Source organism: Carettochelys insculpta, chromosome 12 (genome assembly GCF_033958435.1).
Source record: "Carettochelys insculpta isolate YL-2023 chromosome 12, ASM3395843v1, whole genome shotgun sequence".
Classification (NCBI taxonomy): Eukaryota; Metazoa; Chordata; order Testudines; family Carettochelyidae; genus Carettochelys; species Carettochelys insculpta.
This window is the reverse complement of record NC_134148.1, coordinates 17,118,832-17,132,779: the sequence shown is the minus strand read 5'-3', so window position 1 is coordinate 17,132,779 and position 13,948 is coordinate 17,118,832. Positions and strand designations below refer to the sequence as shown.

Here is a 13,948-nt window from a genome sequence, read left to right as displayed (position 1 = left end):
GCCGCAGTAGCGGCATCTCAGCCCAGCCACTGCGCGGCCCGGGGAAAGCCATCACGTGCAGAAGGGGGCGCCCGTTCACGTTGCCGAGCCGAGCCGGGACAGCCCAGGCGGGGAGCTGGGCTCGGAGGAGGAGCGGGAGCCCTGGCCCGGACACCTGCTCCCCGCAGCCCCGCGCCACCAAGCTCGGCATCTCCTGCCTGTCTTTGCCCCGTTCGCGTCCTGGCCGCCAAGGGCTTCAGCTGAGTTTTGCTTCTGGGCTCGGGGCTGCGCAGCGGCCGCCCTCCCCAGCGCGGCCGGCTTCCGGCATGGGACTCCGGGAGCTGGCGGTCTGGCTGGCCGTGGCTGCGGGACTGGTGCCTGGTGAGTGGACGGCTGTGCCCCTCTTTGCCCTTGAGCGCTTGGGGATGGCCGGTGAGGGCTCCGCTGTCCCGCACGGCTTATGCCGAGCCCCCCGCCACAGCGCTGGGCCTGGAGTTTGCTTTCCTGGGTCTACCACCAGGAGAAGCCACTCTCCCCAGCCCAACAGGTAGCCGGGGCATTGCTGGGCGAGTGGGGGGATGTGATCACTAATGTGCCAGCAGGTAAGGGACACGGTGTAAGGGAAGAAGGGGGCAATTGCCTGGCTCTTAAAATTCCTTTGGAGATCCTTTTGCAGGACTCCTTGACAGGGGTGGGTGGACAGATGCCCAGCCCCATGTTGTCCCCTCTCTCCACATCCTGCTGTTGCCTTGGTGCTGAGATTAGAGGAGTGAAAACTGTTCCTTAGCCCCGCTCACCATCTGGGATAAGCCTCTTCAATAGCTGCACCCCCTTGGCAGGGGTAGGGGCTGGAAAGCTGAGTAGGAGGGGAACCAAGCTCCTGTCCTTTACACTTGAAGCTCTTCAGGGTAGGGACCCTGACTTGCTTTGTGTGGGTCACGCAGGGTTGGTGGCCAGGAAGTAAGCTGGGTGGAGTGAGTATTGCTTTGGGCTGGGGACAGGCACACAACACCAAGAACTGTTTCTTATAGTGCTGTGGATTTCCATCTGCATGCAGTCCTCTAATGTCTCCTGCATTGGCTCTTCCATACCTCCATGCGGGTGGGTGTAACTTTTCTCTCACCAAAAGTAAATGACAGTCAGTGCTCTCCCTGAAGTGCTTTAGTGGGTTTGAGGTGTGCAAAGATTATAATATTTCACCAGGATTGTGGTTTAGTATTTATATTACTCTAATGCCTAGAGACTCTAGTCATGGATCAAGACCCCACTGTGCTCACACACAAGGCAAGAAGACTACCTCTGCCCCAGACAGTTTACAATCCAATGATATGTATACTTTGGTTGTCCTTGTAAACACCAGTTATACTGTCATTGCCTTGTTCCTTTCAGATGCATCATGTTCCTCTATTTTTCTAGTTGCAGCTGTACTACAGCAAGTATTAAATTGTGAACAGTGTATTTCATCGATTAAAAACTGCTACATCTCACTAGTTCTCATCACCTTTCCAAAGGATGGAAAAGTTGACATATCAGTCTTAAAATTTAGGAATTGCTCTTCCTGGCTACAGAGGAGCACTGGTCAGAGTGATAGATTCTGAAAGGTGAGACATACCAATCAGAAGTTCTACCTGCCGAGTTAGGGAAGAGAAAAGGTGAATGGTAGCAGTTTTGGGATAAGAGTTTGCTATGGTAACTAACAGAACTGATGTAATACATGAATTATGGAAGCAATTGTTGCAAGAAGGAAGTTTAAAACAAAAGATAGTGTAATGCTTGATTTGGCAAATGAGAGCAGATTCTGAATTGGAAAGCATTTCTGATCTGAATTTTTCTGCAGCATGATGCTGTCAGTAGATTTGTAAGTATTGATCAATTTACTTATTGAAACAATTTTCTTGTTCAAAGTGTCCCTGCAAGGAGAGTTCCAGAGGAAACTCTATAAGGAGTTGATGAAGAATTACAATCCTCTGGAGAGGCCTGTGGCCAATGATTCTCAGCCACTCACTGTCTATTTCACTCTCAGCCTCATGCAGATCATGGATGTGGTAAGTTTTTTAACATTACAGGATACTACTTCTTTAAAAGGCTAGGAGTTACTGCACTGAATTGACTTAGCAATGGAAATATGACTGTGGGGGTGGATGGGAGAGCATTTTTGAAAAAGCACAGGTAGCTTAAAAGCTAAGTTTTAACTGATTCTTTTTAATCAAAAATAAGACTTCAGCTAAGTCAAATGTTAAGTCTTTTTCTGAGATCTACTCAGCTTCCTAGGTATTCACAAACAAACCAATTTTCAGAATAAATCACTTGCAAAGAAAAAGTCTTTGTATTATTATGATCCCTAATTATACTTTGATCCAATGTGAAAGTGCTGTCTTTTGAAAGATAGGAATCAAAGATCCTGGTTACAGTGGCTGTTCAGGAACTCCTGGCACTCATGAAGGTGGTGGGATATTGTGGCCAAATCTCATCTTCAGTAATTGCATTTTACAAAGCTCCAGTATCTTATTTTAGGTAAATTACTTTTCATGTCCCAGTCTGAACTTTTTTGTAAATATGTGATTGATTAGAGGCTACGTTGCACACCACAACTGGTTGCGGATCAATGGTGAATCAAGTGATTCCAGTGCAGAGTTTCTTATATTTGCATTTGTGAAATGCCAAAACTGCTGGGTAAAATCCTATGAATAGCTAGAATGTACCATATGAAGTCAAGTATCAGTGCAGTAGCCGAGTTAATCTGTATCTTCAAAAACGAGAAGTCCTGTGGCACCTTATAAACTAACAGATATTTTGGAGCATAAGCTTTTGTGGACAAAGCTGCATCTGACAAAGTGGGTCTTTGCCCATGAAAGCTTATGCTCTAAAATATGTTAGTCTATAAGGTGCCACAGGACTTCTTGTTGCACAATGAGTCACTGATCTGTAATAGTGGATGGTCATATTGTTCGTTACATAATTCATTTTTACTAGACTTAAAGTTATTCAGTAAAGTGGTTAGTTATTTAGAAAAAAAACTAATAGTTAACCTCAGAATGCCATAATGTTTTTCCAACAGATGTTCAAAGTTGTAAAAAAAACATAAGAAACAACTGAATAAAGACAGTGATGGGATTACTCATGACAGCTTGCTTTTTTATTTCCTTAGAAGCTGGTGATTGGCAAAAGCTGGTCATTGCTTATGATCATAAGGTCAGCACATGGAGAGCTTGCAGGCTTAAATGTTCATAGTCGCTGGTAAACATAACTTTTAGGTTGAAAGTTTTAGATTTTCATGACCTAAATGGGAATCACAATTGATATTTCCAGTTTGAGATTTATTATTCACTCATATGAGTATAGCTAGTAGCAGGCAACTGTTTGTGTCTGTACAATTAAGACCAATATGTCAACCTATCACTTATATTCTAGCTCTGGCTGTCGTCATACTAGTTGGAATACCTGGCACAGCAGAATGTAACAATGATCATACCGTGTCAGGCTAATGTGTTTTTTTTTTTTTTTTAAAGCCCAGCATCCTGTCTCCTGACAGTGGCGGATGACAAGTGTTTCAGAGGGAGAGAACAGAATAGGACAATTTACTGAGTGATCAGTGCCCTGTCATCCAGTCCCAGCATCTAGCAGTCAAGTTTAGGGACATGCAATGCAGGGTTTCAATCCTGGCTGTCTTGGTTCCTGGCCGTCGATGGACCTATCCCCCATGAACTGACTTAAGTCTTTTTTAAACTATTTATACTTTCACCCTTCACAGCATCCCCAGACAGCACTGTGGGTCATCCACCTATGGAACTGATAGGGAGACAGAAATTACAGGGAGCATGTCACGAGGGGCATTAAGGAGGGAAGGATGGGTGGGTTATGTAGGGTGTAGTAGGCAATTTGAAGAGGCATTGACACATTAAATCTGGTGCAGATCCATGGGTGCATTGTACGGAGAGTGTGCCAAAGACTTCAGCTATGTGCAGCAAAAAGGTGGTGATACATCCCTGTTGGTGCATGTAACAAAAGTCATTCTGCACATGGACAGAGTGTCTATGGGGGTGAGGCCAAAGGCTTCAGGAAGCGGGAAGGGTTTCAGAGTAGAGTTGGGGTGCAGGAGGAAGGCTCTGTCTGGCAGCGCAGGCTCTGGGGTGTGTCTGAGGATGAAGGGTTTGGGGTGCAGGCTTCTCTGGGGAGAGAGGACTATCCCCAGCCCTTTTTCACCACAGCGGCTTGAGGCCAGGTGAGAAGTACTGTCTCTTCTGGTCTAACGTGTAATTACAGACAGTTACAACCCAAGCTTCCACACAGCCCAAAGTACCTTAGCTGAACTCTGAACAGACTTCAGAAAAGCCTTCCACGCCAGTGACCTGGTTTCCAACAGGGCCTCCAGCTGCAGAGATCATAAATGTTACAGGAGTTCCTGCTTGAGTATGTACCTTCCACTGCACGAACCCTGCTCTTGGTCCCAGTTCAGCATGGTCCCTCCTGGGCCTCTTGTACAAATAGGTTTTATAAAACCTAAGATCAATCAGCTCTTAAAATTCCAAAATAAAGCTTTGTTTTTAGAAAAAAGAAAAACAGTGCCCTCTTTGCAGTGTGTTTCAACCTGTTCTGTATTATGCTGATGCCTGAAAGTGAAATATAAAGGGAACTGGTTAGCTAGACATCAAGGAAGATGATTAGTCTGTATTTTCTGTGCTGAAACACCATAAGCAAACAAATCACATGAAAAGGTGAAACATTTAAAAATTATTTTAATAATTAAAGTTGCTGTTTATAACAAAATTAGTTATATTTAAGGTCTTTAAAATATAGATTTATGCCACGTAATTATGCCTCATAATAATTTGGATCGTATACGTTAATTTTCATCTACTTTAGGAGGGATTTGTCAGTATAGTTATACAGGTTGAACCTCTTTAGCCTGGCACCCTGGGGACCTGACTGCTGCTGAATGAGAGAATTTGCCAAACCATGTGAGGTCAGTACTGTCTAGCATCATTACCAACAGGTCCACTGCTTAGTGGGCTCTTAGAAGACATTTCAGGTAAATTACAACTAAGTAACAGCACAGAACACTGAGAGCCCGGACTTGTGCCTGGAAACAAACTTTATGGGACCATGGGAAACTTGGTCATACCCATGATAAGTCGTCATCCAGGTAACTGAAATCATGCCGGATAATGGACGTTGCTGGATGAGAGAGTTCCAAATTAGAGAGGTTCAACGTGTACTATCAAATCATCCCTGAGAGGATGTAACGTATATCAACAAGAGTTCCTTTGTTGTTATACTATGTGGTTGATAAGCAGGCAGAGAAGCTAGTCAGGCTTCACAGTGTAAAATTAATGATCATTCTGCATTCTCAACAAGAACCAAATACTGATGGGACTGATGAGTACTCGTCACAACAATTACTCATGTAATGAACTAGTAGCAAAACATGCCAGCAACGTACTTCCTGGTGACTGATGCATTCATTTTACTTAACTTAATGATGGATTAAGGGTGGGTCTCTAGTACACCAGACTGGATCCCACCTCTACAAGAAGCCCTTTAATTGCCCTGGGTAAAAGGTTGCAGGCTTGCACATTCCAACCTGCTGCAGTTAGATGCTTATTCTTCCGTTTTCTCCTGCACAGGGGAAGGGGCTAGGCAGTACTTCCAACTGCTCTGCCACGGTGGAATTACCTCTTCACAGTTTACCTCTCTCTTAAAGACCTAGTGAATTTTTCCATCCAGAGGCTACTAAGCATAGAGTCCTCTTTACTTCTGTGCTTCTGACTGTAGAGGCTGACATCAGTATTAGGTAGAGAGGGAGCTACTCAGTGGAAATCTTGTGGTCAGGATGGTAGATTGAGAGATGGAGTTAGCATCAGGCCATTTGGGAAAAATGGTCTTCTGAAGGACTGCATGAGGCAGTATAAAAGGAAGCTATAGGGGGAGGGGAAACAAGGGGAGCATAATGAGAAAAACTGTTGGGAACAGGAGAAGGAGCACATGCTGGGAAATAGGAAGGTCTGTTAAGAGGAGAAAGTGGGAAGGCCTGGAGGGGATCAGGAAGAGAAATTGGGGAAGATTCTTCGGAGGAAAGGTGGGATTTGGCATGGGAAGATGAGTGGAGAATGGCTCAGGAAGAGTCAGTCCTGTGGTTGTGTGCAGGTGGGTGTGAAAGGAGATTTGTGTGATAGCTTATTTCTAACAGTGCGGGTTGGTTATATGGCCCATTTAGTCTTCACCTCTGTGCTCACCAATAAAAAATCATGGCGTGCACCTCTACACGCTTAAATCTTTATCTTGTGTTCTTGAACTTCTCTTTCTTTCCATATTGTGCTATCCTTAGGTTTTAAGATGAGGTAGTGATAGTCAACCAGAACGGTTTTTTACAGGCAGCTTATTATGATAACATGTTTGCTCTTTATTGTTGTTTCATCTTTTTTTAAAATGAGAATTTCCAACCGCTTGACAAAGGGTTTGAAAAGTAGTCTGCGTTCTTAGTGACTTGTCATTTGCTGATATCTTATTTGAAACTTCACGTGGCAAACCAATTTATGCTGATGTTCAAATACAGGAATCCTGTTTAGAAAAATTTTGGTAATTTTGGAAATAAACAAGATGGAAATAAAAGGGGTAAGAAATGAAACATGAATTGCAGAAAAAGGGAACATTTCAGATACACAGCGGAGAATTAGCTCTCCCCTTTTTTATCCTGGGTTTCTGTACCCTTGACTAGGAGTAGTAGAGGAGAGATTTCTAGATAGATAGAATATAGCAGCATGGGCAGTGAGCATGGTTAAAAGATGTGGAGCATATCTTATAAAATTGTATCCTTTATGTTGAGTGTTCTTATTCTCCCTTCCTCCAGTGATAAAAAACAAACTGCCATTCTAAAAAGCTAAGCTTCTTGTCCTGTCCTGCCTTCCCTACTCCCAAGTACTAATCTTCAGTGTCAGCACTGGATGTGAACCCACATAATCCTGTGTACCATGAAAAGCTACCAGTGTATACAATTTCACATCATATAGTTTTTTAAATCTGCTGAGAAGTATTTTTCCCTTGGGATAAATCAGGGTGTGTTTTAAACATGAGTTGGTTATCTCATTTTTTTTTCATGCTTTCAATTATTTTTCATACTATTGTAGCTCTGACCCTGAAGCTACATAGAAGTGTGATATGAAATTACTGCATAAGAGTTTCGAGGAAAATCTTGCTCTTCCCCTGTAGTGTTCAATAGAAGAAGGTGGCGAAACTAATACAGTTCTAAGTCTGCAAATGGCAATCAGAAAGGAAAGGTGGTAGCTGAATAACATAGAGTGAGGATGGCAGGAATTTTTTTATTCCTCTTATGAAATTTCACAATGTATCTATTTAGGTTTACCATGATATAGCATGATTGGGAGAAGCTTTTCTAAAAGACTCCAGGGACTCCACAAAATGTCATGGGACATAATGTGAAAACTCTCACCACTGAATGCAAAATCAGCTTAAGTTCCCACTCTAGATTTTTCAAGAGAGGCAAGGAGGCATGTTGGACTATTTGAGATGCTGTACTGTTCAGATACTATCTTTTAAATGGGGTGTTTTCTGCATCTGTAGAGGTTGCAGAAGCATTTAGAATGTTTGTCTCATTAAACCCATTCAAGTCCTTTTATCCTCTCCGACAAGACTATTACTTAAGTTTAACAGAATTACTGGTTATTTTCTTTAAAGCATTTCCTGTTCCATGCTGTGCTGGTCTGCCTTTTTCCAACTCAAACAGAAGAAATCAGTGAAGTCAAGTCACTTAATAGAATGTTTTTGCTTGTAATGTTTTCTTTTGAAAATAACATGTCTGGGAGTTCGTTGCTTCAAGGCGTTAGTGTAACCTTCCCTATTGTTGTAAATCTAGTCTAATGGCAACCAATGATATATTCTTTGGTCCCACATCAGCAAAGTATTTGGAGATTTGCTTGCTTAATCAGGGCTTAATCTTGTACTTGAGTGCTTTTCTGAAATGGAGCCATAATGTTTTGTCAAGTGCTTTCATTTTAAACTGTGAACTAGAACCATTTGGAGTCTGTAAGATTCTGTCATTTTACAAAGGACTGAAGGTTTGGGAACAAGTTATCCTTGTTCATGGAGACTTTTGTTAACCAGGTGAGACATTTTAACGTTAGGAATATAGGAATCATGGTACTGGATCAAACCCTGGCTTATAAAGGTAAGTATTTGCTTTCTGGTAGGGGCCGGTAGTAAGTGCTTCTGTAGAAATTCAGATGCTTTAGTTGGCAGGTGTTAGCATGAATACTTCATTCTGTCTTGAACTTCCTGGATTTAAACCACTTTTGTTTTGTTTAACTCTTGAGTTTGTATTCAGTATTTCAATGTGATACTCAAGAATTGAATCTGTTTTCACACAAAATTTATGTACCTCTTATAATTTCCAAGCAAATCCAAAGCAACTCACCCCTCATAACATGAGTCAGATTCATAAACCTGGAGAGTCTCTAGACAAAAATAGTCTCAGTTTTTGAGTTTATAGCTAAATCTACAACCAGGTGAGTTGTGTAGGCTGTCTTTTTTAATTGCAACCATTTCAAGCATCCATAATATTAGTGTTGGGCACAAACATCAACCTTTTGAAAACTTGTATTGTTTTTTCACTGTTTTGATGCATAAATTTATTTTCAAAGTCTTACTACTTCTGATATGAAACCAACCATTTTGTGTGCCATATTTTCTCTCATAACTATTAAATAGCACGTTAACTAGGTACTGCTGAACTCTTCTAAATAACAAGAGAGTTAACTCAAATTTTGGCAATATTTGCACTAAATTGAATTAACCCTCTGCAACAGCTAAATTTTTCAGTTAAATATTTACCCTATTTTCATTTTCTCCTGCTTTGTGTCTTTCATTTCTTCTCAGGACTGAAGTACTCAAGCTGAAATACTGTTTGTGTGTAATATCTTGTGTGCCTGTTTCCTTGTTAGTGTTTCAGTTCAGTTTTGCAAACAAAATTAGGTATCCAGACTTTTGGAAGCTAATCTCAGCTTAGATTTCCTTGTCATACTTGAACTTCTGGACACAGGGCTGTGTAGGCTAAAGCTCTGGTCATGCAAAGATTTGCACATGCTCAGTTTTACATGTTGTAAGTAACACCATTCACCTCAATAGGGATACATACCATGCTTTGTTAAGCCTGTGCATATGTCTCTGCACGATCAGGGCCTAAGTTAGATTAGATTCAACAAACAAATATCAGAGTGAAATTTTTTGAAATGTTTAAAGCAAAATCACACTCCTACTTAGAGAGAACGAGGACTTCTATACAGCCAATCACCCATTAAATAAAAGAAAAATAAATCCAGAAGAATGAAAGGGAGCTGAATCAACAAGCACATTGAAAATGAGTGCTAAGAACGTGCATAAGCTGCTTATCAAGTGTCAGCAGCCTCTTTCACAAACAGTAGCTCTGGGAGAAGCTCATCAAATCTGTATTGTTCTTTGTAATTGTTAGCATTCATTTATGGACTTTAGTCTCTGTGCTCTCTTTCTCTGCTCTGTCTTCCTCTCTCCATCCTGGAGAGAAAATGTGCCACCTGTTAATCTCTTTGAAGACATTTCTAAATTACTAAGAGCAATTCCTTCAATTGTTGAAAATTGCAGCCGTGTTTGAAAATATTTTTCCAATAGTTTGAAACGAATTTAGTGCGCCTAAAATATGCTGAATTGACAGGGGCATGGCTACGCTGCAATGAAAAACCTGTAGCTGGCCCATGACAGGCTGACTTGTCTTGACTTGCAGAGATCTAGATAAGAGGCTGTTTAATTATGGTCTGTACTAGTAGTGGGCAGCCTATGGCCTGAGGTCCACATGTAGCCCACCAGGGTTCTGTGTATGGCTCAGGAGATATTTTTGCTAACCATTGTCCATGCACAAGGTTGCCAGATTCTGCTGGTTTCTGTCTGCAAGGTTTTTGCCTGCTGGTATTACAAAAGTGATACGTGTTTAAAAAAAAAGGGGGGGGGCACAAATGAGGTGCATGCTGCTTGCACACAACATCGAATATGAGAACTGTGATCACCCTCTGCAGCCTATCAAAGCACTTAATTGGCACACTCCACAAATTCTAGGTGTGCAGATGCAGTTAGCAAAACTACACTATCCAGGGAGACTGTCTTGGTTATGACAATCTTGTGGCCTATTGAGGTGAAGGAGGGCCACTCATGCAGCTAACTTACTAGTGTAGGTTGCCCATCACTGGTGTATATATTCAGGCTCAGCTGGAGCCTGGGCTCTAAGATCCTCCCTATTTGTGCAACTTAATTATTTTACTTTGTAATTTATGGTTTATGCTAATAATTTTGCCTTTGTTAGTTTCCCATTCCCACCCATTCTCCTCAAATTGTGTTGTGTCTAGAAACATGCCTTAAATAGTGATTCAGGATGCTGTGAGATACACAACGGTGAAGGACGAAGGACTAGTTTAAACTACTTGCATACAGAAAAATAAAGGTCATGATTTTTCTTCTGTTGTAAAATGAGTACTCTATTGGGCTTTGGATCAGGCCCTTGTCTATGAACCTGTGTTATCTTTTCTGAGTGCTGCTTGCTCATTCTCTAGATGTTCTCTTGTCAGTATCATCATCAGCACATTGCCTAAATTCCTTTTTAGGGCAATCATTCTGTAGTTTGTGTACTCCAAAGCACTTCCTTTCTTGTGTATTGTTACTAGCATGGACTTTGTCCATTCCATAGGTGCCTTTTCTTCTTTCTACGCTGTATTACATAGTTGGTGTGTTTCCCAAATCGTACTTTCTGTGCCGTATTTGATCATCTCTCCCATGATCTTGTTATTTACAGGGCTCTTGTTGTTCTTTAGTTGTTTTGCAGATCTTTCTACTTCCTCCTTCAAAATATGTCTTGCTCTCGATGCTTGGCAGTGATATCTTTCACTTCTTTGATCAGTCTGCCTGAGATACTAGGGTCCAACTGTGCTTTGTACAGTTCAGTGAAATATGTTGTCCATTGTTGCACAACCTTCCACTTGTTCATGAGCACCTTGTTGTTCTCGTCTTCGATCACCATCTGCTTCTGCTGCCACTTCCTATTAATATTCCTGATCGTATTATACACCTCTCTGTTCTTAAGCTCACCATAATACCTCTCTCTGTCTTCACACTGCTCTTCTAACCATTTCACCTTATCCCTTCTGGCTGCTTTTCTTACCTTGTTGCATTTCATTTTATATTTCTGTTTTGTCCTCTTGGAAACTTCCCTTCTGATCTTCAGCGCTCTCTTCTCTTGGATCAACTTCAGCATCTCATGCGTAATCTATTTCTTATTGATCTTCTCTTCTTCCAGAACCATCTGCTCAATTGTCTCTTCTGTCACTGTGACTGTCTCTTCGACTCTCTTATCTAGGTCCATCCCTGTGCCTGCATTCCTGATCTTTTCTTGGAGTGCTGCTCTGTGTGCATTCCCCATTTCTTCCTCATCACATCTCTTCACTTCTTGAACTGTCTTATGCTTTCTCTTGCCTTTTATCTTGATGTTCACAATCACTAGACTGTGGTCCAAGTCCATATCTGCTCCTCGGAAAGTTCAGCACTGCTGTACTGATGTTGCCCATCTTCTTCATATCTATCATGTTCTTGGACTTCCCATCATTCAGTCACCATATGCACTTCCTACAGTCCTTTTATTGGATTCTCGTATTGCAGATCACCATCTCATGCTCCATAGCAAACTCTAGTAGTTTCTTGCTTCGTTTGTTTCTTTCTCTGTATCCAAACCTTCCCATGACTCTCTCCCAATCTTCATCGTCTGTTCCTCCCTTCGCATTCCAATCTCCTCCAATGACCAATGCATATCTCTTTGGTATCTCCTCTAGCATCTTTGTCAAGTCTTTATGGAATAATTCGATCTCTTCTTCCATGCTATCTGACATGGCTGCATATGCCTGAATGACCAAGACGTTGAACGGTTTTGCTTCAAATCTTGCTACCATCATTCTTGCGCTTACCGGTTTGTAACCTAACAATGCTCCTCTAGCTCTTTTGCTAGGAAGAAATCTGACTCCTGCCTCATGCTTTGTTTTGTTTCCTGACCAGATGACCTCGCAATCACACATCTCTCCCTATGGCATCCAACACATCTCCACCAGTTGTAGCTTATTGCACCGGTATCTCTCCATCTCCTTTCAAAGCAGCTCTAAATTTCCAGTCACCCTCAGTGTTTGGATGTTCCATGTTCTGATCAATAGTATCTGTGATAGTTGTAATTTTCTTTTGGAAGCCAACTTATCAACACAGTGTGTGAGTGGGCATCTTTATTAGTTAGTCATAATGGCATCAGATTTCATTCATATTATTGTTTTGTGATCAGTGCATCGACATTCATCTGACCAACCCTCCAACTCCTCTTCCTCCATCCAGGCTTGGGACCGGCATGGAACCTCCAGAAGCTTCATGGCAGAGTTAATAAACACTTTTTGCTGTTGTACAATTAGAACTATTAGCCTATATTTAAATTTAATAATTAGGTCACCACCATTTGCCGCACATATGTCCAGTTTCATCCTTTCCTTGTTTTTTTTTTTGTTTTTTGTTTTTTAAAGCTTTTGAATACTTCCTTGTGTTCTAAAATATACTCTGATACAGATTTTCTTTTCTGTTCCCCTTGTAGCGTGTTAGATCTTCAGACTGTTAGCAGGTAACATCTTAGAATGTGTATATAGTGGGCATAAACTTTCATCAGTAAGTTTAGAGAGAAACATATTTCAGAGCTTGCGTTCCTGGCTGTTTGTTTGTGTGTATTTTCTAAACTAATACCTACCTTCACTTCCATAAGCAGTTGTATTCAATACACTGATTAATGTATTCTCATAATACCTATATCTCATGCAATGTATTGTACAGATTGAACCTCTCTAATTCGGAACTCTCTCATTTGGCAACATCTGTACTCTGGCATGATATTAGTTAGCCAGACGACCACTTATTGTGGGTGTGGCCACATTTTCCGTGGTCCCATAAAGTTTGTTTACAGCCATCAGTCCTTGCTCTGAATGTTCTGTAATGTTATTTAGCTTTAATTTCCCCTAAATGTCTTCTAAGAGCCCAATAAGGAATGGAAGTGTTGGTAGTGCTGCTAGACAATATTGACCTCCTGTGGTCCAGCAAATTCTCTCTTCTGGTACTGGTCAGGTCCCAAAGGTATTCTCCTAATAAAACAAGTTATTTAAAAAAAATGCTTGAATGATACAAAAGTATGGTGAAAATTTACTTTTTGTAAAGCCTGGGAATTTTTCAATAAAAATTGGTTTAAACTAAAATGATGGGGCTTAAGTGTAAGAATTGATGAACCTGTACTTAACCTCCATTCATTGTCAGGAGACAAAGCACAAAGGGTGAAATAGTTACTCTGAATAGTACTAGGGTATTAGGGCTTATCGGGACTTCCAGCCCAATAACGTGTTAAGAAAGAATGTATGTGGCATCTCCCATTACCCTACTGTGGTGGAAATGATGCGTTTTCTTGTATCATAATTATAGTTGAAATGTGTGTACTCAGTAGGAAAGCAAATAGATGATTCTAATATGTGAGTGCTATAAATAGCACAAGATGAATTGCTCATATAAAGAGGCTAAAACTACAAAACTAGTTTTGTTGTTTATTCTTCATAAGCCTCATCAAGAGCCATCCATCCCATGAATAAGGGTTTTCTATAACATAGTAAATGCATGCAAAACATACATATAAGTAAGATTAAAGCTGAGGCACACATCTGCAAAATCAGTCCTTTATGTTGGACATTTTTGGCTTTTGTTAGTTCTTTCATTTGGAGTATGGTTGTACCCCAAGGAATACTTGAGCCATACTCAAGGTGAATGAGAATGGGGGGGAAAAAAAAGGAAATATATTCCGAGTTTAACAGAAAATTAGCGGGCTGAATGACTATATTTAAGTAAAAATAAAGAAACAAAATTCTACAGTCAAATA

General features: G+C 41.1%; 1 protein-coding gene across 1 annotated transcript in view; it reads left to right on the top strand.

Annotated features, from left to right (window-relative positions):
• The first annotated feature begins 25 nt into the window (after positions 1 to 25).
• CHRFAM7A (CHRNA7 (exons 5-10) and FAM7A (exons A-E) fusion) overlaps positions 26 to 13,948 on the top strand; it is an 81,026-nt gene continuing 67,103 nt past the window's right edge. The window contains exons 1-2 of the mRNA XM_075006766.1: positions 26 to 360; positions 1,885 to 2,024. Coding sequence (XP_074862867.1) covers positions 306 to 360; positions 1,885 to 2,024 — 195 coding nt within the window. The 5' untranslated portion in view covers positions 26 to 305. The remainder of the gene's footprint in view (positions 361 to 1,884; positions 2,025 to 13,948) is intronic.